We start from the raw sequence: 25,088 nt of genomic DNA on the forward strand, positions 1-25,088 counted from the left end.
CCCCCCCTCTCACAAGCCAGCTCGATCACCCATGGTTAATTAGAGTCAGCGGATCCTGCGGGGCTCGAGGAAATCAGTCCTGTACTGTTCTGCACGCTTGAGTGTCATAGCGTACACAGTATGTATATATCAGGTAGGTGTTATGACGAAGGGATGCTAGCTGCACGCATACGTACACGCAGCCTGTTTTCGCGACGCAGGACTGGGGGGTCAGAGGGTCGCCGAGGGTTCGAGGGTCACGATGACTCCACCCTGTTTTTCACTCTCCCTCTCTCTCTCTCTCTCGCTCTCCTTCGCTCCCCAGTCATAAGAATTCTATACTCGGTACGCGTAAATGTTGCACCTATAGGCTATTCACTAGGACGTAACACCGATAGGTGCTCGTACCTGCTGCCGAGTCCTCAGCGCGACAGACCGTCTCTCTGACCTACATGAGATTTTAGATTCGATTTATGTATGATTCATGAGACACGCCCAGCAGAGTGTCGGGGGCCAGTCATCTCCGCGGTGTCAGCGGGTCTCAAATTCCATAGGTGGTCCAGGACACTTGGCCATGTCCTCGGGGGGGACCCCCGCGGGACAGGATCAGTGAGCGTCATCGGACAGGATCTCGAAGCGACGAACCAGTCGACGTCCATAACGAGACATCGGAATTGGTATTCGGTCCTCGCGCCGCACGGTAAATCACGGCCGAAAACCTTCTTGACCCAAGAGGCTGCCGGAGCACGTCTGGCTACGCCGGAATCAAATTTCATCCGGGTCGCGCATCCGAGTATCTACAGGATCCTTGCGATCCTCGGGACTCGGGAAATATTGAGTTCCTTTCCATCAAGGTTAATTCGGTAACGTCGGGCGACGCACGTGGGGCAGATTTATCTACGGGCCCCGAGACGATGTCTCCGGGAACTCGTGGGTGGATCCCTGGACCTCCGTTCTCAATCCGAATCCAACGTTTCATCATCCAGCATCCCTCTGGGACTTATCTCGCTGAGAGCCACTGTCGACTATCGGTCGTCATAAGTCACTCAGCGTGTGGCGAACGGCGAACACGGCTCTGCGCGTTGGGCCTGCCGGGCCTGTGCGCTCTTCTCCTTCTTTATCTTTTTCTTCTCTTATCTCGCTCTCTCTCTCCTTCTGCCTCTGCCTTGTCCGTTCGCTACTCCGGTACCTCCTCCCAACGACCAGTCGTCCTTCCAACGCACGGGACACTCCCAGGACTGGCACGGGACATCCTGCGGTATCCCACGGAGAGGAGACCGACCAAGTGTCCGGCGTTTACCTTGGCTATTGCCATTTCAAGTCCTATGAATCTTGCGGGAGTGCTTGTTGATATTTTATTTTTTTAATTATTTCACCGTCCCAGCCTCCTACACCGGCTCGGGATCTTCCTTCGAGAAATGGGAACCCTCGGGGCTCCTTGGGATCCCGACAGTTAATTACGCAGCACCCTCGTCCCGCTGCGGTGACGTTAACCGAAGATTTCGAGTTCTTATAAAACGGGGAATATTCTCGTGCGGACGAGCGCACGGTTCTCAAGTTTCCATTATTGAGCCAGGATCGTCTTGGACGGGAGGCGCCTTGAACCTGCATTACTCTTTACACTCTTACCTGCCGTTTACTAAGCGCGCGCCTGGAGATTCGATACCTCGTGTCTTTTGCATTTATGTTTCTCATAACTCGATATATATTTATTTCGACGGAGTAGAATAGCGTCCGACAGAGGGCCCTTCTGTCGAATCGATCTGAAGATGGGAGGTCAGGAAAATGGGCGAGAGAGGGTGACCTCGCGTTCTGACCACCTCGTAAATTACTGCGACTCCCGTAAATACTTCAACGCGGCGGTTACGTTGCGTTTCCTCACCGAGTTATTTATTCGTCGCGTAACGCGTCGCTTAAATCCGCAGACGAAGTGTCGAAAAGCACCTTAGGTAATTAATTGCCAGGATCTTACTACGGTGTAACGTTCCCTTATCTCCGGCCAAACGATTCAAGATAGCCCCCAGAGTGACGGCGTCGAGTCCGACCGGTATGTAAAAATGTCTTCTTCGCTTTAAACGTCTCGCACAAAGTTCTTTGAGTCTCTCTTTTAATTGCGCCTCAATATTAACTCGCGAAAACAGCACGGCTGCTCCTCGCGGCTCCCGGCAAGAGAGGCGCGAGGGTTAGAATTCTGGTGAGCGTTGTCATTAAACTTTCCTTTTGACGGGAGAAAGGGAAAATGCCCGAGAATAGGAGGAAATAGGAAAAGTTGAAAAATTGTCATGTCAAAAGGAATTTTCTCGACGACCTGAAACTTCGCGTTCTTCCTTCTCTTACCACGCCCTCGGTATCATTCGATATCCATTGGACGTCTTCAAAGGGTCTTTCACGTAATATGTAAATTTCGTCCGTTCTTCCGATCGACTCGGTCTTTTCATAGGATTCGGCCTATTCATCCCGACAGCCAAAAGTTTAACGTCTCAACGGTATATAGTACCACCGTACGGAACTGTACGATCGAAGAGTGCATACAAGTATATAGGGTTAGAGTCGGACGCGGGAAAATTTGAATATGAAAATATTCATCGAATTAAAATAACACTAGGTTAGCTTACCTATGACCCTAAATAATTCATAGGGCATTTTTTTTACGGCTCTTACCCACGTGACATCTCGGTGCTTCTTCTTTCCTCCGTCAGTTCAGCGTCTCCCGGTTGGACACTCGAGAGAACCTGCTGGAGTCACGTTTCTTTTTTTTTTTTCATTTTCTTTTTTCTTCTTTCTTTTCTCGTTGTACCACTGGGAATGACGAGTTCCTTTTCGCCTCGTATTCCTCATCCTTCTTTATCGAGCAAGTCTCGAGGACTCTGAGAGGACTCGTCGTTTCCTCTCCCCCCCCCCTGGCCCCCTCCTCATCCCAAGACCATTTCCTCCTCAGGCACTTTATCGATCCCATTCACCAACTACTTGGTTAATTCCGCTTACACTTTATTTTCATTATTTTTCATCCATCCCGGCTCTCCCGGTCCAATACGGATAGGCCCGGGAGGGCAAATGGACCAGCAAGAGGAAAGATGCTGCGACGGACCCTCCGCTGCGTGGGATGAAATCCAAGCGTGCTAGATCATTCTATTTACTTTTCTGGGCAACTTCTAGCTCTTCTCTCTGATCTCTCCACACCGTGACGTAGCCCTGGACCAATCCTCCCGTAAAGCCAAGGAGGCTCAACGGCACAACACTCCACGCGTGGATCAACATACTCACGCATGGGTATGAGCTCATACGCGTTCAGGCACTTCTTGCTTCAAGAATAAAGTTGAGAAACAGCCACTCCTTCGATATCCACAGGAATTCTAATCCCGAGACGATCTTGTTGTTTCTCGGAATTTAATTTAACGTCAGGTTTATTATCTCGATGCGTATACGGTACGTCAATACTGGACCGAGTGGGATGCTGTTGGGGATTTGGAAATTCATCTCGACTAAACGGTTTGGTTTTAGAGTAATTGGACGTTTACTCAGGTGACTGTACCATGTATACCATAATTGACATAAACCTTCACGGAACGAGTCCCTTGATCCTGACCAGTTGAAAAACTTCCTGGAACGATCAGGAAGGACACTTGACTGCTGTTGGCTGTAAAAAAAAATGCAGGATCACGTTCCGCGCAGCATCCAGCTATGCGCGCATCTAGGATCTGTCTCCTGTGTAACGCAGCGGAGGATCCCGCGGCGCGGATAACGCCGTTCGGCTCTCGATGGAAGCCATTGGGAGGCACGTCTGTAAATTTCAGGCAGATTACCTCGTACAGTTTTACGGCGAACCAACGAGGACGGCAGTCCTATAATATTTCCTCGAATTTACGATCCCGCACTGGTTAGATCTTTATTGCCCGCAGCTCGCGCCGCGGGTCACTCGGTCCCATCACGCGTCCACGGGACACTTTTATATTGTCCGTGGACAGTCCTCCGGGCACCTTTCAAGAGGAGAGAAAAGGACAAAGAGAGTATTCGAATAACAGCTTTACCACCGCACAAGTAAAGCCTATCTTTACGCAATTTTCTCCCTATTTCCCATTGTGCCAACTGGATTCTATTCCCTCGTTAAACGGCGACGCGAACGCGGGACGTGAAAATGGTACTATTTTTCTTTTTTTTCTTTTTTCTCTTTCTTTTCACTCAGCCTTTCCTACCGTCGTAAGACGTGTCGCCTACCTGGGAGTCTGCGAGGGGAGGCATTTATTAAATCTCATTCTAGCATCTTTTGTATCAGGTTACCACCGGGACCACCGTCGCCGTCGCCTTCGCCTTCCTATCCTTACAGGAATGCAGCCTGGACGTGGATTTGCTCTTCCTTTGTGTTTCTCTGGTACACGAGTGAGGAGGTCGGGGGGAGAAGAAAGTAAAAAGTACATGGTGAAAATAGAGACGAAGGGAAGCGGCCGCCGGTGCATCGCCCGTTTCTCGCAACAGCTGCGCCAATGGCGCGTCGCCATGACACGAAAGATCCTTGAGCTTCTAGTAAGAAAATCGATAAGGGTCGTGTCGACGCCGATCAGGTTGGTAGTACTCGTAGCTCCGGAGGTACCAACCCATAGCCAGCCCTCGCCGAGCCACGCAAGGAATCTCCCTTGAGAGCCCAGTGGAAAACGTTATTACCCGGACTCACGATATTCAAGCGGCCTCGAGAGTAGCCAGAGATACTTCCATCCCCTTTGGAATCGGAACCACCCCCTATCGCGGGCCACCCCACCCATCGCCGTACCGACCCTCGACGGCCAAGCCGTCGCGTCAAAATTGCCTTTCCTAGACGCGGCACGCTCTTTGGGACTCTTTGAAATTCAAATGAAAACTCGAGAAGTCGCTCGTTACGGCCAAGACCAGTGGGAGACTCAGACGGGACATCGTAGAGACTTTATCGAGGACGTCGAGGCGGAAGGTATTGTTTACGTCTCTTTGAGATCCGTGCCCCCTGTTCCCCCTCCTTGCTAGCTTAGATCCTGGGACCTTATGACCCTTGTAACGGAAGCGATTTACCGACCGCTGGAAAAAGTCTTTTGGTTTCTCATTTTAACTCCAAAGTACCGACCCGTGTCCGTCGCCGGGTTTTGGCCTTTCTCGACCGAATCGGAGCCAATGGCATTAAGGAGTGTTTGCAAACTTCTGTTAAACGTCAGGGGGTGGTCAGGGGGGAGGATCCTTGACACGCTCTTACACAATAAGGAGGAAGTCGTGTCTCGTCCCATATTTTTTACTCTCCACTTTCTTGGGTCAGACCCTGACGTCCCTTGGGATAAAATGTGTCTAGGTCTCTTATGGTGAAGTCCTGAGAGACGAGAGAGAGAGGGAGAGAGTGCAGGGTGAGCTATGAAACTCAGCCAGGCTAAGGACGACGGGGGTCCTTCGGAATGTCCTCCAAGGAAGACATATTCATTTGTGCGACAATAGTTAAGTCAGGATGAGGGTTGACCTGTCACACTGGAAAACTATTAGCCCTTGGGTGGCGCTTTGCCAGGAGGGTCGTGAACTTGCCGAGTAGCGTCTGGGACTCGTATTGCCTCCCGAGACGGTGAAAGTCACGTCAAAATTCACAGCTAAAGTTGCATCGATTTTTGACGGAGCGTTAAAAAAAATCCCTAGAAAAGTTACTAAAAATCACTGAATCCCATAGTTCGCTAGGACCCTTCATCAAGGATACGCGCATGATTGGTATCATTGGGATTGACGAGCATCACACTTGGGCAAGAAGGGGTGTGCGCGTCTATCTAAAAAATGGTGAAAACGGAGCCAAATCGCGCCGTGCTTCTCTACCGATAACGATGCCATCCATCCATCGAGAAGACGCTATCTGACATAGGTGGTTGACACGCGTGAAAGGACACATGTGTGGAGTGTAGAGCGACCGTAGGTGTAAAGGCAGGGCCGTCCATAGCTGCCAGGATAAAAAGGGGCCCATCAATATTTTTGTCCCGATAGGAAAAAAAGACGCGCGCTCCATCCGGTCAAGACGATTAACGACATGGCGGAGGCCGCCGGGAAGCCGCTGCGGAAACGCGACTGTCTCCACGTTACGATTTATTCCAAGAGATAGAAGGGTGACTCCTGCCTGCCGCGGCAGTTTAGAATTTTCAAGAGCCGCAAGCACAGACGTACCTCACGGATCGTCGTTTCCAAGCACGCGTCGCGAGACGTCGCGACGACCTACCTCAGACAGCGGGGTTTTGTCGACGGGAGGAAAATCTATAATTTAAGAAAAGAAAAATTTGTGACTCGATAAATTTAACGTCCACGTTATACGCGAACCTTAGAATCACTTGGGTCCATATTTGTGTTGGGCATAAGGCCCCTGACGCGTACGGCCCTGAGACACCCACTCGCAGGCACTGTGTTTGTTATCTGGTGGTATGACCACCGGGCCTACCGTTCAGTTCACCCAGCACAACACACATGCTGGACTCGATATAGATACTGGCTACGTATGGGAAATGATAATCCTTTATATTTTACAGTAAATTTACGTATTGCATCTACAAGCGTGGTTGCCTCGTGGGTAGTTTCCAGACGCCAGGCGTCTTCCGTGTATCTACGAGCAACTGGAGTCTGTTGAATCTGGATGAATGCGCGTGGTAGGTGAAATTCTATGTATTTAGTGAATTCTCAAAGTTTCGACCGGGGGAGTCGAGAAGTGGTCGGATGTTTATCCTGGAGGAGAAATCGTCTCGAGGATGCTTCGAATGGTCGATCGATATGTCCACAAAGGAACGACGTAAGCTAATTTCAGGCTGAATAAAGCGTCTAATGCGTACTGGGTAAAATCCGGTTAGCCTTACTGGCTTCTTAAGATAAATTGCTTTTGACGGATTTCTAAGGCAGCTTCCGCGCACTCCACGACTCTCTCTCTCTCTCTCTCTCTCCCTCTCTTTGAAGCCTTCCTCTCGCTCCTGAATATCGCTGCAAGTTCGAGGGTCGGGCTTTTCCTTTGTGGATCCTCGCAGCATCCCCCTGGGTCCACTGGACTCGCTCGGTGGACATCGTGAATGTCAACCATGACCCAACAATGAGGGGTGCTTATGGGAGGGCACCACCACCAGACTACCAGAGTGCAGAGGCAAGGGTAATAGCTGCTCCGGCTACTGGATGCCTGCGATATACAGGGTGTACCAGATCGTACGGATACCCGAAAGAGGGAGACTCGTGAGGGAGAAAAGGAGAGAAGAGTATTTTGACATACAACCCTGTGTATTCTTTCGACGAACAGTCAATGAAGTAAGGAAGGAATTAAAGGAGGGATGAAAAAAGTCAAAGCCTGCATTTCATTTCCGGATATATAATTCAAATCCGTTCTCATAAATACATGCAAGCCGGCACGAGATTGTAATCAGTAGCAAACGCCAGCCGTCCGTCACTGTCAATCTGTTACGCCCTGAGAAAGGAGGGGAAAAAACAAGACTCCCATCCGGGAGCATGAAGGTCCCAAGGCAGAGGGTAGTGAAGGAACTCGGACAGGTCAAATTATGGGCAGGTAGGTAGGAAATCACACAGCTAACTGATTGAGCGTCGGTTGAATGAGAGTCTCGTTATCAGTCTCGGCGGGATGCCTGACGTCACTATGAGCTCTCGATACTCCAGCTACATGCCTGAGCCGTAGAAACGACCGTACGGTACGTACGGTACGTGCATGCGTACGTACAGAGCAAGCCTAGGCGAACATGAATGCATGCAAGCGTATAGCCAGTCAAGCAGGCAGGCAGGCAGGCTGGCTGGGTGGGTGGCTGACTGGGTGACTGGCTAGATGGCTGGCTAGCTGGCTGGCTGGCTGGCTGGCACAGAGCAGTGGGAATATGGACTATCGGATGGAGAGAAGCATAGCGAACGGTGGTGGGGGAAGTGGCACCGCGTCGGTGGTGGGGGAAGGAAAGCGTCCTCGGCCTCCAACTCCTTCGGTACGTCGCGCCACCGACTCGACGGCAGCTTCAGTGCGCTCCCGTCCACCGTTTGGGGAGGATTGCTTCGCGTCCCGGTGCAACGCACGTGTCGAAACCTCCCCGAGTACAATTCATTCTCGAGACATAACCAAAATATTTAAAGCCGGTGCGCGGATGCTGACTCACGACGATACGTTTATGGAGCTGATTTAGTGCGTGTGTATCTTGTACGGGCGTTTGTGCACAGAAAAAAAAAAGACTCGCGGTAGCTCCGGCCCTGTTTGTTATTCTGTTTAACCGAGCACGTGATAATGGATTAATTTGCTGGGGTTGAACAGCTGCAGCAGGCCTACACTAAATTAAGGTGAGATTTCTTACTATACCGGAGCGCCCCTTGCAACCCAGCTCTCTCTCTCTCTCTCTCTCTCTCTCTCTCTCTCTCTCTCTCTTCCTGTATCTACCTACGAGCCCTACGAATCCTCCGATATCTCAATGGCTCTCCGGTTCATCCTGGTCGCCGTCTCGTGCGTTGCTATGCCAGGAACCCGAGACACTACAGTCTCTCTCCTGTGGCTGTGCTGTTTATCGCTCACTCCTCGTCTTTGAACTGGGCACTCTCTCTCTCTCTCTCTCTCTCTCTCTCTCTCCCAGAGGCCCAGCTTCAGCTCGGCAGCACATCGGAAAGGGGATACCTGACTAGCCAAGGGTGCTTCATACCTGTCAACTTAACCTGCCCTCCCAGAGTTCGGGGCAACCTCAGGGACATCTCCGACACGCAACCTGTCACGGACACCGAAGAATCTAGAGTCAGTAACCAAAGAGTGGAGTGTCTCCGTAGGCTGAAACGAAGTGGCCTTATCGAACGGCCGAAACTCATTGATTATCAGCGATATACGTAGAGCGCGAGACCGCGAGCAGGCGCGACGCATCGGGCAGCGTTCCTGAATTGTGAGGCCTTCGACAGGCGCCCGTCGCTGTCGTCACGGTTACTCCAGCTTGTATATATGTATATACACAGTCACTTTGTGATACAGTGTAAACCTACTGACTAAAATATCTGACTGCTTATACGACTAGCTGTCTTTGCGTATTCGCCAGCGTCTCTCGTTACCCGCTCGTCAATACAAGTTCTCATGCTGTACGACGCGAATGGTCCAGTCACGGAGGAGGATGCCCAGCATCCGAAATAAATGTGAAAGAAAAAGAAAAAGCTGCGAGAGGGAGGAAAGTGGCGGCCGCGGTGGACGATTACGTCAAGAGTGCTGACAGGTTGGCCGTGTAAAAAGTCCATGATGGACATGAGTGGTGGGGAAGGCGCGTGCGCCGGGCATCCGGCGAAGATTCCTCTTTGGCGAAGCCTGCAGCAGCTCGGGTACGGAGATCATCGAGTCTTCGGTGTAAATACTGAATTTCCCAATGGTCCCGCAATCTATTGGCAGTCCGAGCGCTCGGACTGTTCGGAGAAGTCGCCTCTCCGATTATGCCGACTCGTGACTGTAATTCTAATAATTCTCGGCAGTCCGGTAATATATCTTTGACAATTAGCTGGCGGGAGGCGAGGGAGATGAAAAAAAAGAAGCGAAAGAAAAGCATCGGAGATGGAAGCGGAGGAAGCTGAGCCAATGGCGCTTCGAATGCATCCGATAGAGTCGCTCGTTTAAAATATGCCTTCGAGGAAAGGCACAGCATCCCTGCTCCAGGGCTGCGGTCTGCATCTCTTGGAGGTGCCCGCCCCGTCCTTCTCTAGCGAAACCGAATGGAGATGAGGCTGAAGAAGAAGCCGACACAGGGCTCCACGGGGATCTTGTCCTACTTGAGCTCGGGACTCGCTTCGAATAACAACGCGCGCGAATTCCCTGTATTTCTATCCTCAAGGCCTTGTCCACGTGTAGCGACAACCTCGCGCTTACTCTCCACGTATCTGCATTTTCTTACCTTCTCAACGATCCCCACCGATATTGGTCCTGCTGTCTGCGAACTTTCTAGGGAATTTGGCGATATCGTAAGTAGGAGAAAAAAAAGAATGACGCTATCAAGGGAAATACTTTCTCTCCACAGGAGACTATCGCTCTCCGCCCTCCGCAGTTATCTCTCGCAGCTTCCTTCCCGTCTGCACAATGCAGCCATGGTTGTCGCGTCGATGCACTCTGCTTGCACTTTGCCGTTGCGGTGCAAAGCATCCTTTATTCGCTCAGGAAAAAAAAGCGAGTGAAAGAGAGACAGGGCCGGGAGGGAGGAGAAAGATCTGTTGAAAGAGCACAGGAAAATAGCTGAAAGCAGGGAGAGAAAATGGGAGGAAAAAAAAAAAGAACGAGCAATATCAGCCGGACGTCTTTGATTCATCGCGATAGGAACATCCATCACGTGATATCTTATCAGTCTCGACGGGCACGAATATTCCTCGGTCGCCCACGGTAACGTGTAAAATTGCGCTTCGATACAAAACGATGTATTAATATTTCCCATATACTTTTGTAACCTAGGTAGTACACTTATCACTCCCCCATAAGAGTTAATCTTACGTATGACAAATCCCAAGGGCACCGTCGAAACTCAAAAGTCGCTAATTAAATAATTTAATTGGGAGCAAATCGCACTTTTGTGCAATTAACGAGAAAGTAGGAGCGCTTACGTTGAAATTCTTCCCCTCTTATAATTTTCCTTTCTTTCTTTCTCCACTCCGACGCTCGTTCCTCTGTCGCCTAGATACACGTGCGCGCACGTGTAAACGCCAGCAACGTGTTTCTCGATTCACGCGATACTTATTAATTGTGTTAATTACAAGGTTGGCTCCGGCCCCCCGTTATAGCTCGAACAGCGAGAGTAAAGGCCAGGATGCCAGGATGCCAGGATGAGTAAAGCCACGCGAGGCTACAGTGCCGAGGTAACAGTGGAGGATCGAGTTGTGAGAGTAGCTGCGCCGGTGCAGGGATGCAGGAGGGATAGCTGCGGTCCATGTGCGCACCACCGTAGTACACCGGGTACATATAACGCGTACGTAAATGCTGGCGCGTAAGGGGGAATCCGCATTAGAGGTGCGAACGTAGGCGACGGCAAGCATTGTGGCTAAATGAATTATTTTTAACGAGGCAGCACTGTGCTTCCAGGCACAATGAGTTCCTTGTCCGTGAAAACTTGTTGGGCGAACGTCTCTACGTGGCCCCTATGGTGTACGTGGGTTAGGTTAGGTTAGGTTAGGTTATCCTGCACTTTTGTTTCCGTTGCAACGGAACGTTTCACTGGGTTCCTCGGAAGGCAGGTGGTTGGTTGTTCGATTAAATGGGAGAAAATCGGATTTACGGAAGCGGAGACGATTTCGTACGATTTAGCGGAAAACTACAATTTCTTTCCTCAGGCTGATTTGATCGCTCAACGTCACTTTACGCTTGTACGAATTTTCGTCTTTGGTAGAAATGTGTGTGTGGTGTACCTATAGGCGCTAGACGTCGCCACTTTCACGTAGACGTCGTCAGAGCGTCTTACAGTCGGTCGCGAGGGGGTGGTTCAATGGCAATAGAGCCCAAGCGGGGATACTCTCCTACGCCGACTTCATTTTTCACTCCAATTACGCAATTCCACATAATTTGTAATTGCGTCGGTCACTTATACAGGCGGGCGTCGCGACGTGCGATAATACTCCATTCCGCTCTTGATCTCTAGGTTTAACTCTCTCTCTCTCTCTCTCTCTCTCTTTAATACTTGCCACTCGCTTACTAACCGTAGGACGCATTTCACGGAATGGCATATCTGCATAACGGGTGTGCGAGAAGAAAAAAACTACCCGGTCTCTCTCTCTCTCTCTCTCTCTCTCTCTGGCAAGTAAGTCAACACCAGTTGCGAGACTCGTCAATCTGCCTCCGAGGAGTCTCCCTAGTTCAGAGCGTGTCGTATCGCATGTGTAAAATATACATTTTCCTTGATGCACGGTCTATCCCTGAAAAGAGAAGACAGGACGCGCGGCGACCGTGAGAGACGAAGAGAGGAGGATAAAAGTTAAAGAGACAAAGAATTTGCATGTACAACGCTTGGTCTCGTTGAGAAGATCAAGTAGAGGCGTTGGTAATGTGCCATTGCGCCATTGCGCCATTGCGTAATGGATTTTAAAGCGACAATACGGCGCGCGAGGTCCCCCGAGCTCACTGCGAAGAGACTCGCTCCGGTTTATCGAGGAAAAGCTATACGCGGTCACCGGAGCTTCGGGGTAACCCGAAACTCCCGGTTCTCCTGTGGCGGCAGGTTACCTACAGCCGCTTCAGGACGGCCGTCGCGGCGACGCTCGCCAATGGCCAATCGATACCCCGAGGATCCCTTATCCCTCGACGCGCTTCCTTCGTGCACGAAGGAGCACCCAGAGAGAGAGAGAGAGAGAGAGACGGCTCTCGAGGCTCAGCCGCTGGTCCCGTCCTCGAGCGACCTGATGGAGGACCTCCTTTTGGCTTTCGAGTCAAATGGAATCGCTCGGAGTTGCTTTTTCTCCAGCACCGAGTGGATCCCGCCGACGGGGAATTGCAAGGTAGGGAACTGCCGGGTCGATAGTCAGGTCTCCGGGAGAGCCTCCTCCGCGGGGAACCGGCGTTGGCGTCGGGACGCTGCGTTTCTATCGACCGCCGCACTTGCGTCTGGAAGCGCCGGTCGACGTGGACGTCGCGGTTGACGTCGATGGTAAAAAAGCGTCCACGTGGAGGCGCATGGGGAAAAGTGAAAAACGCGTCGGGACTTTCGAGCCAAGCTGCGCCCCGGCTGTTGCTGCCAGGTAAAGGAGGCTGCGTGAACGCTGCCGTAAAACGGCGTTCTTGTCGGGGGGCTGGAGAGGGGGGGGAGAGGGGGGGCCGAAGGCCGCGCTCGTTTATATGATAAATTAATCATGCCGCCAAGAAAAGCACACGCTCCCGCGGCAGACGGCGAATCAAATAAGATTTCTCGCCGGCAGGAAATTCCGGTTGCCTCCCGTGCATACGTATACGAAGCAGAACCCAACCTACGGGACGGGTTTTCTTTTTTTCGCACTTGCGAAAAAACTAGACGCTTCCTTAAGCGACACGCAAAATAACAAAATAATGACGAACTTACTCGCCTCGTCCAATGAGCTCTTTAGCTGCTCCGCCGCTACACGTTGCCTCCCGTTGCCTCCCCTTTACACTGTGTACACCTCTGCTTCGCTCTCATCTGCCCATTCTCTATCAAGGACTCCACGCAGATTCTGCTTCTTCTTCTTCTTCGCCTCCTCTCTTTCTTTCCTCCCTGCGGTATTTCGTTTGTTGCTTTTCTTGCCCCGTGACGTCACTCCCGCCTCCCCTTCCTCAACCGATCAACGATCGATAGTCTCGACTATTGGTCGTATTAGGGCCGATACCCAATAGTGGAAACGCGCGATGGAGTAATCGCACAAGAGGAAACGCCACGGAGCGTCGCGACGCTTCCCGTCTTTCCTGGTATCGGAAAAGGAAAGCACGTTATCAGGAATATAGAGGCCGTGCGCGTTTCTTCCACGCAGGACGAACGAAGGTGGCTTCCTGGGCCGCACGCAGCGGCCGATCGACGGGAAAGTTTATCGCAAAGCAATGAACGGTTGACAGCTCTGTGATGCATCGGTGGTGATCTACAGTGGCGTCGCCAGCTAGAAAATGAAGATTCTCAACGTTAACTCCGCGTGCCCGTAGCTCCCAGCCAGGCTCCCTCGTATTCAGGCAGCTGCTTAGAATGCGAGATATACATGGGAGATCGTGAGCTCTCGGTAGCAGCCTCCTTCTCGGGTCCTCTCTCTGCTACGCGACTCCCGAGTCCAGGCTGGCTGGACCCAGCAGCACCTTAAGGTCCGGTCACAGTCTCTACCACTGCAGCCGGGCCAGACCTGACCTCGAGCAGGCCAGGAGGCGTGGGTTGGCGACAGATCGCCAGAGATAAGTAGCCGCAGTACCAACAGCAAGGGGGTAGCCGGGCAGTCCGGTGTCCCGGTTTAAAGGAACGTCGTCGCTGCGCTCGGAAACATACGTATTTACCCTTTGCGTTTATCTCTGTCTACCTCTTGGACTTTTACTTTTGCTAGGTAGACCCACGACCCGACCCACGACCCGACCCACCTACACCCGGCTGCCTATCTGGCTGATCGTCAACCTCCCAGAGACGACCCATCGCGTCTGGTCCTGATTAGTCGACTCCTGGAGCGGATGAAGCATCTCGTGCAAAAGTAAATAGCTCCGCGGCTAACGACTCGCTCCAGAATCCAACGGCGACTCTGGACTTTGGGTCTACCTGGGGCGACTCCTTGGGTCTCGGCACGGCGCGTGCATTGCTGCACTTTTTCCATCGCGTCGGTCAGGTGCCAGGTATAGGTTTACACAGGATGCACCCGGGGAGTCGTGTTAGGCCGGAACGCAATACGGTAGGAAGGTGGCGGAGCATCTCCAGAGAGTAAGCGGAGAAAGAAGAAGAGCAAAAGGAAGAAGCTTTGGTACAGGAGGAGACACGTAGCGCGAAGTAACGAACGAATCGCATCCAATTAACCAACCGCATAAATCCATAATTCATTGCTAATTAATTAGCAGAGGTGTGGCTGGAGAATCGCTTTTATCGCCTTTACGAACACGTAAAGCGTTTCCTTGCACTGGCCTCGCGCAATTCAACCACCCCATCCACCCCATCCACCTTCGCCTAATTTAACCTCGATTTTATGTCCTACGATTCTCAAAGTCCTGCGATCGCGCAGCCTACACGGTACCTGATTCCTGACGGAGCTGCCTGTGGCGTCGCGCGAGCTACGGTTAAAGCTCCTTCCACACCGTTCGGCTCGAACGCAATTCTCGCGATCGTCTATATAGCAATTATAGGAAAGTAAGAATCGACGTACGTGAAAGTTATACGGAGAGTTTCATATGGGAGAGCAGAGGGAGATGGGCCTCTCGCGACGTCCCTGACACTTGCTAACGAACGAGACACGGGTTCGTAATCGTATAAAGGAGCCAGAGTCGACTTTGGTCGTATGAGCGATTCGTGCACGTGGATGGATAAATTTTGGCCCCAGGGGGCACCTAATAAATAGTACAGGTTTATCACTTGACGCGGTGGCAACGATTTCCGATTTTGGCTATGGGACCGATCCTGGCCTTGCTGGACCAACGGGGCCAGCCGATACTCAGGCTCTCGGTTCCCAGTCGCGAAAGGAGTAATTTCTCTTCCTTTTCATAAGACTGTCCCTCCCTCCCTTGCCTCTCTTCTTTCTCCCGTTATTTGGCGACGGACAAACGCGAGTAAACGGCATACTCGCCAGAGCCAGTTAGCGCTAACGTACCGGCGATCGGGCGATCGGGCGATCGGGCAAGCGAGCTAGAAGGCGAGAATCGTTCTTTTTGCCCTGCCAGTCCCGTGTCGATACATCAACATTTCTCTCGGATAAAATACTAAAATGGCAGGAGATATTTTATCTACTTGTCTCGCAGCGAGACATCACCGTGACTCTCAACTCGCGTGACTTTCGATAGCCCCAGGAGGCGCTCAGTGGACGGACCGTTATCGTTCGGGAACGGATACGAAAATTCTATAGGAGCCTATCGTGCCTCGGTGCGCGACTACTTTGAGGCTGGTATACCAAGAGAGAAACGAAGAGAAGACTCTTCCGATCACCCTGACTTATCTATCGTGCTAAGGGTCATCGTCGAAGAATTTCGCATTTACAATGTCACGACGAGGAGCCCATTCCTTATCGCGCATTAAATCTCTCCTCCCTGTTTAATGGCAACCCGAGGCGACCGTCCAGGCTCGGACTAGCTGCTACCGATGGTTATCGCGATCGGTCCGGTAACGAAGTTCGTGCCTATTTCTCGGTCCAGCGATGGCGCAGAAGGTGTCGCGAGTGAGTTGGAGTCCTCTCTGAGCTTGCTCGTGGGCCGGAGAGCCCCTGCCGGGTAGTGCCTGGGGCACACGGTGATCTCGCGCCTACCTGTAGTTTATTTAAGAAACTCCACGGGACGCGAGCTAACCGACCTAGGAGTCTACCGAGTGAGCAAGGAACGTGGGTACCAGCGCCGGTGCCTGTCAGTTACTGGCTCGCAGCAGCAACGGCAGCAATGGTCCTGGTAGAAAGGAACTTGCTGTGGCCACTCGAGCTACTCGAAACGATAGGAGATAGCTTTACGAGAGAGAGAGAGAGAGACTTCATCCTGACGAGAGAAACATCATGGCAGAGTCTCGAGACGTATAAATATTTTCTTGGTTAAAGAAAAAAGGAAGAGGCCAGATCCTCGAAGCAAGGATAATTTATGCAAGCGCGTCCTGGTCTCGCTGCGGACTCACTCTATCCGACTATCCGACCATCCGACTATCCATGTCCGGCAATAAAATTTATTCGCTCTCTCGTGAAGAAGCAGCGATTACTTTTCCTATACGTGTCTCCTCTTGGTGTCTATGATGGCGACGGGGACCAGTCCTGCCTGGTGCATCCAGAACACGAGCTTCAAATTAAAGAATCGCAGGATTCCCCTGGCAGTGGGGACGGTCCTTGTACTGAGATCGCGATAACGCTACCTACACGGTAGGATCCCACCACATATCGCAAGAGGGAGGTTACATAGCGTGTCCGACATTGGCTGTAGAAAGTCCGGGTGTAACGTACCGGAGATTCCCGTGCGCGGCCGCCGATGCTCAGCCAGGGTCGCTGAAAGTGCATCGCGGAGGTCGGCCTGAATTTTTATCAGGGTTCGTCGAGGTCGCAGCTTACCGAACCAGTTGCTAGATCAGCTTGGCGCTCGTGAGGTACGAGCGAAATCAGTGGTCCAGGGAATTTGAACGGCAGGCGTATTTTTAGCGCGGACTGTAGCCATACGAACGCATGATTTACATACAAGAAGAGTATATCATAACCCAAACAACGCTGCCCCGCGTATTCCTGGCAGTCTGGGCTTTAAAACTGATTCATTGCCAAGAGTGCAACTTGCTGCCGTTCCCCATTTCTTCCTTCGTCTCCCCGTACTTTCTTCTTTCTCCTCGACTTTCCCCCTGTCCACTCCCATACTCTGTCTCCGCCCCCCTCAGCCCGTCCCTCAGCCGCATTCAAGCCTCGCTCGGAGTTTTCACCCTAATGGAGAATTATTGCACAACTAAAATATACTCGAGCACCCAAACGCCATTCCTTTCGCGTACCGAAACTTCGGTCAAGCCTCTCCTAAACTTTTCTCTCCTTTTCGTAAGAGATACGAGAGATAAAAAAAAAAGGAAAAGGACCAAAAAAATATTCAAGCACAAAAATCTAGACTGCCGGTAGGTCAAAAAAGTTGGACGGACGTCACGAGCAGATAAGCCCCACTGGCTTGGTCCTGGCCTCTATTTCTTTTTCTCGAAAACTTATCTGTCCACATGGGGCGCCAACCCTGCGGAGCCATGGCCTGCGTCGCGACGCGTTGCGTAAGCGTCGTCGAGATGCGCGATGTGGTGGGGAGATGTCTAGAGTGAGACGGCAGGCTTTACTTATGCGTATACGTATACGCGGCTAATACGCTCGAGGCTCTCCTCTCCCATGAGTCACGTGTTTGCTTGCGACTCTTAGGGCGCGCGTGCACCGCACCACAGGGATGGGCGATCCTCCATTTTTCACCCTCGCTAATTGCGCTGGGTTGCATGCCACAGGGGGTAGTCTCGATCGACGTGCGGATCGAACGTAGTCGGACAAATCTCATGTAGACCAAGAATCCTTGAGTATTCGCGTCACGGTTGAACAGCGTGGACGAGGGGGGAATAGGTGCCTATACACGTCATGGGGATGGATGGAAACACCCCACCTTAGAGAATCGCCCTTGGCCGCAGAACTGATCCAATTTTTCTCTTCGACGAGCACTCGCCCTGTCGAAGGGTCTTTAATGCCAAGAGCGTCACGTCACGGGCGTTGCATGTTAAATTTGGTGGCTCAAGAGAGAAGAAATCGTTTTTATTGGCCGAGAGACGAGGAGCAAAAATTGAAATAACGAAAATCGATAGAGCTTCTCTTGGTCGTACCGATTTGACTCTTATATGTCTCTCTCACTCTCACTTACGCGAACGTCCATAAGTCTGTCTCTCTCGCACTCGCTGGTGGTATAGGAAACTCGAAAAAATTCAGATATTCTCACCTTGATCTCCTTGTCCTGCTGGATCCACTGGTCGGGTCTGTCGCGATTAACTGAAGTCTGTTAATTAGATAAATTTTATGACGTAGATGCGCTTAAGAAAACAGTCTGCGGATTTTTGGGAACGGGTTACGTCGAAACAACCCTGTCCCGTTGCTCCGTGAACACGGGGATGCAACGCGCAGCCACCTATAAATAGCGTCACATTAGAGCGCAGTTAACAAACGTTAAAACTAACATAGCCTCCTACAATAACATTTCGCTCCGGTCACGTGGTAGCCCTGCTCGACTATTATAAGATTCCATGACTGTTTCTTCGACTCACTGGTCTACCGTGCGATCGCTCACCAGCCCTGTTCTATTCTTCCTTTTTCCCCCTTGAGCATACCACACGCCTTCGACCTTCCTTACTTCCTTGAACGACTTCCTTCAGCTCGCTGTCTCCTTCTATTACTCGCTTGAAAGGGGTCTGTGGCCTGTGACTGGCTGTTATCAGGATATGCAAAGGGAAGCTTATCGGAGATTTTTTTCCTTTGGGTTTCAGGCCGGAGTGATGCTAGCAAGACGAGCCTGAATAAAAGGTCCTTCGCCATGGGCCCAGATCGACGGACAAGAGTGTTCCTCGTGCTGCTCTCGCTGCTGCCTCACGTCCTGCAGGATGTACACTCGGAGTCGGCAGTGGGTCCAGCCAATAGCGTGGGTCCTGCGTCCAGTCCTGTCGGTGGACCGTTGGGGTCGTCCGTGACGGGAATATCAGGAGTAGGCTTGGGTCCTAGTTCTCCGGGCATCAGCAACGGTGCCATAGGAGGAGGCAGTAGGTCTAGCACTGGATCATCAGCTGTCCCTGGACCCAGTGGAGCTGGCGGCGGAACTGGCGCCACCGGAGGCATTGGACGGTGCGAAGAGATCACTATACCGATGTGTCGTGGGATTGGGTACAACCTGACCTCCATGCCCAACGAACTGAATCACGACAGTCAGGATGAGGCTGGTCTGGAGGCTCATCAGTTTTGGCCCCTGGTCGAGATCAAGTGTTCGTCGGACCTCAAGTTCTTCCTCTGCTCCATGTACACGCCGATATGTCTACCCGAGTACAGCAAACCTCTGCCGGCCTGTCGCAGCGTCTGCGAGAGGGCCAGAGCTGGCTGCGCACCCGTGATGCAACAGTACGGATTCTCCTGGCCGGAGAGGATGGCCTGCGAGCGACTGCCCAGACACGAGGACCCCGACAACCTCTGCATGGAGCAGGACAATCGTACCAGCAGCAGTGGAGGAGCCCCGAGCAGCCCACCCCTACCTGCGCCACCGAGACCGACGCGCCCTTCGAAACCTACGCAGCCGCCTAGATGTAAGCCTGGAAAAAACCAAAAAAACTGCCAACATCCCCCAGGGGAAAGGGCGAGGGACTGCGCCTGCAGATGCAGGGCGCCCCTCGTGAACCTGGGGGCAAACGGGACTCTCGACATGGCCGCCGGGGGAATGGCGGGTCTGGAGGTACATCAGTACATTGCCGGGGTGCCGGATTGCGCCCTACCGTGTCACGGCGCGTTCCTCACCCCCGAAGAACGAGGATTCGCGGCCGTGTGGCTAGCCCTGTGGAGCGGTCTCTGCGCCGCAAGCACGCTCATGACCGTCATCACCTTCCTCATAGACACCCAACGCTTCAAGTACCCTGAGAGACCCATAGTCTTCCTTTCGGCGTGCTACTTCGTCGTGTCCCTGGGATACCTGGCGAGGAGCGTCCTGGGCCACGAGGAGATCGCCTGCAACGACCTGGCCCTGCGCTCGGGAGCACAGGGACCAGGAGTCTGCGTCATGGTCTTCCTCATGATATACTTCTTCGGCATGGCCTCATCGGTCTGGTGGGTCATCCTGGCGTTCACCTGGTTCCTGGCAGCAGGACTGAAGTGGGGCAACGAAGCCATAGCATCCTACTCTCAGTACTTCCATCTGGCAGCGTGGTTGGCACCCACGGCCCAGACAGTCTGGGCGCTGTTGGCCGGCGGAGTCGCGGGGGACCCAGTGGCTGGGGTCTGCACAGTGGCACCGGAAGGCGTGCGGACCTTCATCCTCGCGCCACTGCTAGTCTACCTTCTGCTTGGTACGAGCTTCCTTCTAGCTGGCTTCGTGAGCCTCTTCAGGATCCGTTCGGTGATAAAGCGTCAACCGGGTGCCAAGGCCGACAAGCTCGAGAAGCTGATGATCAGGATCGGGGTATTCTCAGTGCTGTACACGGTACCAGCGAGCGCCGTCCTGGCCTGTCACCTCTACGAGTCGACCCTGAGGGACGAGTGGCTAGGGTCCCTGGCCTGTCCCTGCCGACCACGTGCACGACCCGTCTACTCCGTCCTGATGCTGAAATACTTCATGGCCCTGGCGGTCGGTATAACGTCAGGCGTCTGGATCTGGAGCGGGAAGACCCTGGACTCCTGGAGGAGGCTCTGGCGGCGTCTATTCGGCGGCGGCGCCGGCGCCGGCGTCGGAGGAGGCGCTGGCGTCGGAGGGGTAGGAAGCACCGGCATAAAGGGCGTCATCGGACGTTCGGCAGGACCACAGTACCCGCCGCCACCGGGGGTCGCCAGCGCCCTTCTTCCACCGGGTAGCGTCACCAGCGCGTCTCAGCACCACCTCCACCACCACGTTCTCAAGCAACCGCCGCTCTCGCATGTATGACGTCACCAGTCGGCGGGAGGCGACATGAGCACCGCTGGTTGCGAGCCGCAGCAGCAACAGCAGGAGAGGCCTTCCGCCCTCAGCAACTACGGGCCCATTTAGCCCTTCGCCTCGGCCTCGAGAAGGCACACACCGCACGCGGCCCCGCACACGGCACCGCACACGCCGCATTCCGCGGCCACGATTTACTCGAGACGTTCGCTGGCATCGACTACGGGACCTTTGACCCCGGCGCACGGACTCGCACCTTCGTACACACAGGCCACCGAAGTCTGAACCCGAGCGATCGTGTCACCTTAGCGCGTGCCGCGCCTCCTTCTTAATATTCTCATTCAGCCCCATCGCGTCCCTTCTTCTTCCACCCCCTGATTCCTCATCTCGCGAGCCGCGCTTGTACATTGACATAGGAAGAAGGAGACGAAAGGGGGACTGCCAGTGCGATGGCCACGAGGAAGACTGATCGACCGAACCTCAGAGTTTTCGAAACCCTCGGAGCTTTCGCCAAAATTCTTCGACCCCAAGTAATATCGATATCTAGGATACGAGGTCGTCCTGATAAGCTCAAAACTTGAACCCCCGACACGCGGGGGGGCCTGACCTTACTCTCTCATATTCGAATGGAGTTCCAGCGAGTGTTCGCTTGACCGATATACGTATTTTGCACCGCGTGCGTGTCTTTTCCAAATTGAGTATCGGACCGCCGTTAGTTTTAAGACTCGTGCAGCCACGGGAATTCGTTATGTAACATACATGTATCCAGTGTGTCTCCCCGCGCGGAACCTTGCGGTTCGCGGAGATTATTGTCGTTCTTATCATTTCTCATTTATTCATTTTCTTTGTAAAGGGGGGTCAGGGGGCAACTAGTCGCGGTTTGATACTCCCTCCGCACGTCTCTCCCTTCTCACTGCCACTCTCATTACTCTCCTTCCGATCTACACTTGGTCCTCGTATCCTTCCAATTTCCTATCTCCGCATCTCTCGTAACTATTGCACTCCACTCCAGTGTACCCTAGTAGCGATTCGCTCTTGATTCGCTGCGCTCTCGTATCTCCTTGCGAACGGGTGTAAAGCCTCGTCCGCATGTCCGTCTAATGTGTATCGTCTCGTCTATTTATCTCTAGCCTAGCTCTAACGAATAACTGTAGTAATAATAATAATAACGATTAGCGATCGCACAGCGCGATGGTCCGCTTCCGGTAGCCTAGATTTTTCATAGGAACTTTTTATACGACCTCGTCCTTGAATCCTGACCGAGGAGAAGATTGGGAAGATTTCAAAAATCACAATAACAGTAAGTGCGACGGGCTTGAAGTTTTTGGAAATTTTACAATTCTCGTGCGGTTCCACTTCCTTTTAGGGCCGCGACACTCTCTTCGCTACCCTTGTACTTTCTCCTCGGGCATTCAGTCCTTTCTTCTCTCTCTCTCTCTCTCTCTATCTTTCACGTCTCTCAAGCACTTTGTCCCTTTTCTTTTCTCGAATGCCTACACTTGCCGAAGGATTCTTCGAGGATGAACGATTTGCCTGTAACTTGAAAGTACTCCGACCGGAAGTGGACCACGGGAAGCGCGTCTAGAACGAGAGGGGTGTATATGATAGAGATTAATGAAACGAAGGAAGAAGAAATAAAACAAAGTACTGGTGTAAATATGAAAATTAGACGATAGGCTAATTGTAAATAAATTATCGTCAAGACTAAAATGAACGTGAAATCGGCACGAACGAAGTAGATTCTAGGATGTACAGAGGACGATTGCTGCGGACGCGATTTCTCATATTCGGATTGAAGCGCGACAGTGAGAGGGAGGTCAAAAAGAAAGGAAAGAAAAAGTAATGGCAGGCACGCGCGATACGAGGGAAAATTAAAAGAGGAATAGAAAAACAAACGTCCGTTTCGAAGGCAAGTGGGGCGAAGAAGCATGTACATTTTGTAATGCAGCTTTTTCCCCCACGTTTTACCAACAGTCGTAGAACAGACAGCGCCGAAAGTCGTTCCACGTATTTCCACTCTGTATGTATCGCGAAACGGTCTGAGCCGTGCCATTCTTCAAATACGTAATGTTTTTTGGAAAAAAAATTTCGGAATTCCCCCACTTCCATATATTAGCATCCGACTCCGTGCAGTTGTGAACCCGATACGATAACGTGGAATACCGTGTGTCTTGCACGTGCTAACTGCATTCTTGCCACGAGCGGATGTGCGATTACGTGTCCAAAGAGTGTATAGAGCGAGAGAGAGAGAGAGAGATAAGAAACAAAGGAGAAGGATGAGAGTGAAAGACAAGGAGAGAGAGACGGAGGATGAGGAGTAATTGATTAAGCGAAGGACGTATCGAATGAAAGTTAATGGAGCGAATTAATGAAATGCGTGAAAATGAAGTTTCTTTTTCGTACGAATGCACTGAGATACGAAGCGAGGAATATTTCATTAATTAATATTCCACGTCAGATCCCGTTTTCTACCCGCGACGCCCAAAACGTATGAATGGATGGATACGTTGCTCGTCTTTGTTCTTTCGTCCGTTTGATCCAAGACTAGATAACAAAGGCAAGAGATGATAATGAGCGAGTGAAAAAAAAATAAACAAGAATTCCAAGTCGTATCTCACTTGGCGATCCTCGCATTACGAGAGACCCAGAGACGATGGACAAAATAATCAACTGTGAAGCCGTCACTACCGTAATAAAGAAAAAGGAGGATTTCTTGAGTGAACGAGGTAAATGGAAAAGGATTGACACGTGATATAAAGAATTTAAAAAAAAAAAACAAGTATCCAATACATACCTACCTACGTGTCTAAGTCCACAGTCTAAAGTAGTTCTAAGTACCGCGATATCAGATACATAAATATACATAATATACATAAATATAGCAAACAGCGTCTCGACGCCCGGCGTCGCCCTACCGGCATCTGCGTTTCTGTCTCGTTAACGCGTCTCCGCGAACGAACCACGTTCTTCTTTCTCCAGCGGGCAAATTATATTTGGCTATAGGCGGGACAAAGACAAAGATGGCTTCATCGTCTTCTGACGGATATTCAAGAAAATTCTATAAATCAGCAATAAAATTAGGAGAGTAGAGTTCATTCCATGTTATCCGTCGAGACAGTCAATAAAATTTCATTATCGCATTTTTTTTTTTATATATCCGTCAGACGATACCGTTTGGGCACGTAAAAAAAATGTCACCCAAGATTAATATGGATGCTAGTACGTAGAGATGAGAGAATAAGACGATGCTGAAAATAATACGAAATGTGTATGGATGGAGACGGGATTAAGATATGATAGAGCGGAAACGGAAACTGCCTCAAGCAACTTAACAGCCGTCGTACCTTCGGACGGATCCTCTGCCAAACAAACGTATATGTATAATAAAGCGATAGGAGTTTAAAAAAAAAAAATAAATAAAAGAGTTAGTCTCACATATCAACGTAAAGTCGTATTAAACGGAGAGATCGGGCAATGTTATTCGATAAGAATGGAAGTAAATATTCGTATATAATATATTGAATCGATTTTGCATTTATTACGGAGTATACGGATTACATGGAATATAGTAGATAGACGCGCGACGAATAGGAGAAAAAGAAATAAGTGCGTTATTAATAACGCGCGACGACGTCTATTCGCGAGAATCGCTGATGGGAGAAGTTTATAATGAATATTTGTAAGCCACCATTTTGTCATAATTGTCAATAAAAGGAAAAGTACTATGTGTAAGAAAACGTGCGTGGTGTGTATGTGATACATATATATATACATGTTGGGTATGTTAAATTTGCGTACGCGTGACAAAGATCGCAAACGATCATTCCTCGATTACAATTAATTACTATTATCAATTTTCATTTTGTAATCAATCATATAGTCTCTACGCGTTACATCGTTCGGTTTACTATTATATTATTTTTTTATATATCTCTCTCTCTTTCACTCCTCCAACCTTCCCGACGATTTCTTCCCTCTCCCGTACCCCTCCGTTCCCCTTTTCCAAATGGACTACGTAAAAAGATTTCTTTTCCAAATCTCTATTACTCTCCCTGAAAGATTTCGCGAATCGCGTGCGTCTCTTATTCCGATAGGATCGGATACCCAAGTTACGTGGCGTTTTGTGTATAATTTATGTTGCCATAGGTACGAGTAACCGATTTAAACTATTAATACGGAAATCAAAATTGTATACGATTTTTTAATACACTTTATTATTATTTACGTTATCGTCTCTTTAATTTCGAACCAGGCCAATCATCCTACCATGATAAGTAATTCACACAATGATCAAGTCCCGACCACGTGTAGACTGCAGCCTTGGCCGCAAACGACGATCAGCCCTCTTGAAATTGTGAGAAAGGGCTGAAAACAAGGTAAGTATACGTATTACTCTATATCCATCACTATATACATTAGCGAGAAA

At 51.0% G+C, this 25,088-nt stretch overlaps 1 protein-coding gene across 6 annotated transcripts in view; it reads left to right on the plus strand.

Moving 5' to 3' along the window:
* LOC107264287 (frizzled-2) overlaps positions 1-23,721 on the plus strand; it is a 71,054-nt gene extending 47,333 nt beyond the window's left edge. For 3 of the 6 annotated variants that reach the window (XM_015732390.2, XM_025081646.1, XM_025081649.1), the window contains one exon: positions 18,543-23,721. In XM_015732390.2, the coding sequence (XP_015587876.1) occupies positions 18,590-20,671 (2,082 nt within the window). In that variant the 5' untranslated portion in view covers positions 18,543-18,589 and the 3' untranslated portion in view covers positions 20,672-23,721. Of the gene's footprint in view, positions 1-7,924; positions 8,269-8,403; positions 8,711-13,950; positions 14,092-18,542 lie in introns of those variants that run through there. The other 3 variants (XM_025081647.1, XM_015732389.2, XM_025081648.1) reach the window with 3 other exon arrangements.
* The last annotated feature ends 1,367 nt before the right edge of the window (positions 23,722-25,088 follow it).

This window comes from Cephus cinctus, unplaced genomic scaffold, assembly GCF_000341935.2.
Source record: "Cephus cinctus unplaced genomic scaffold, Ccin1 Ccin1_scaffold0168, whole genome shotgun sequence".
In the NCBI taxonomy this organism is placed as follows: domain Eukaryota; kingdom Metazoa; phylum Arthropoda; class Insecta; order Hymenoptera; family Cephidae; genus Cephus; species Cephus cinctus.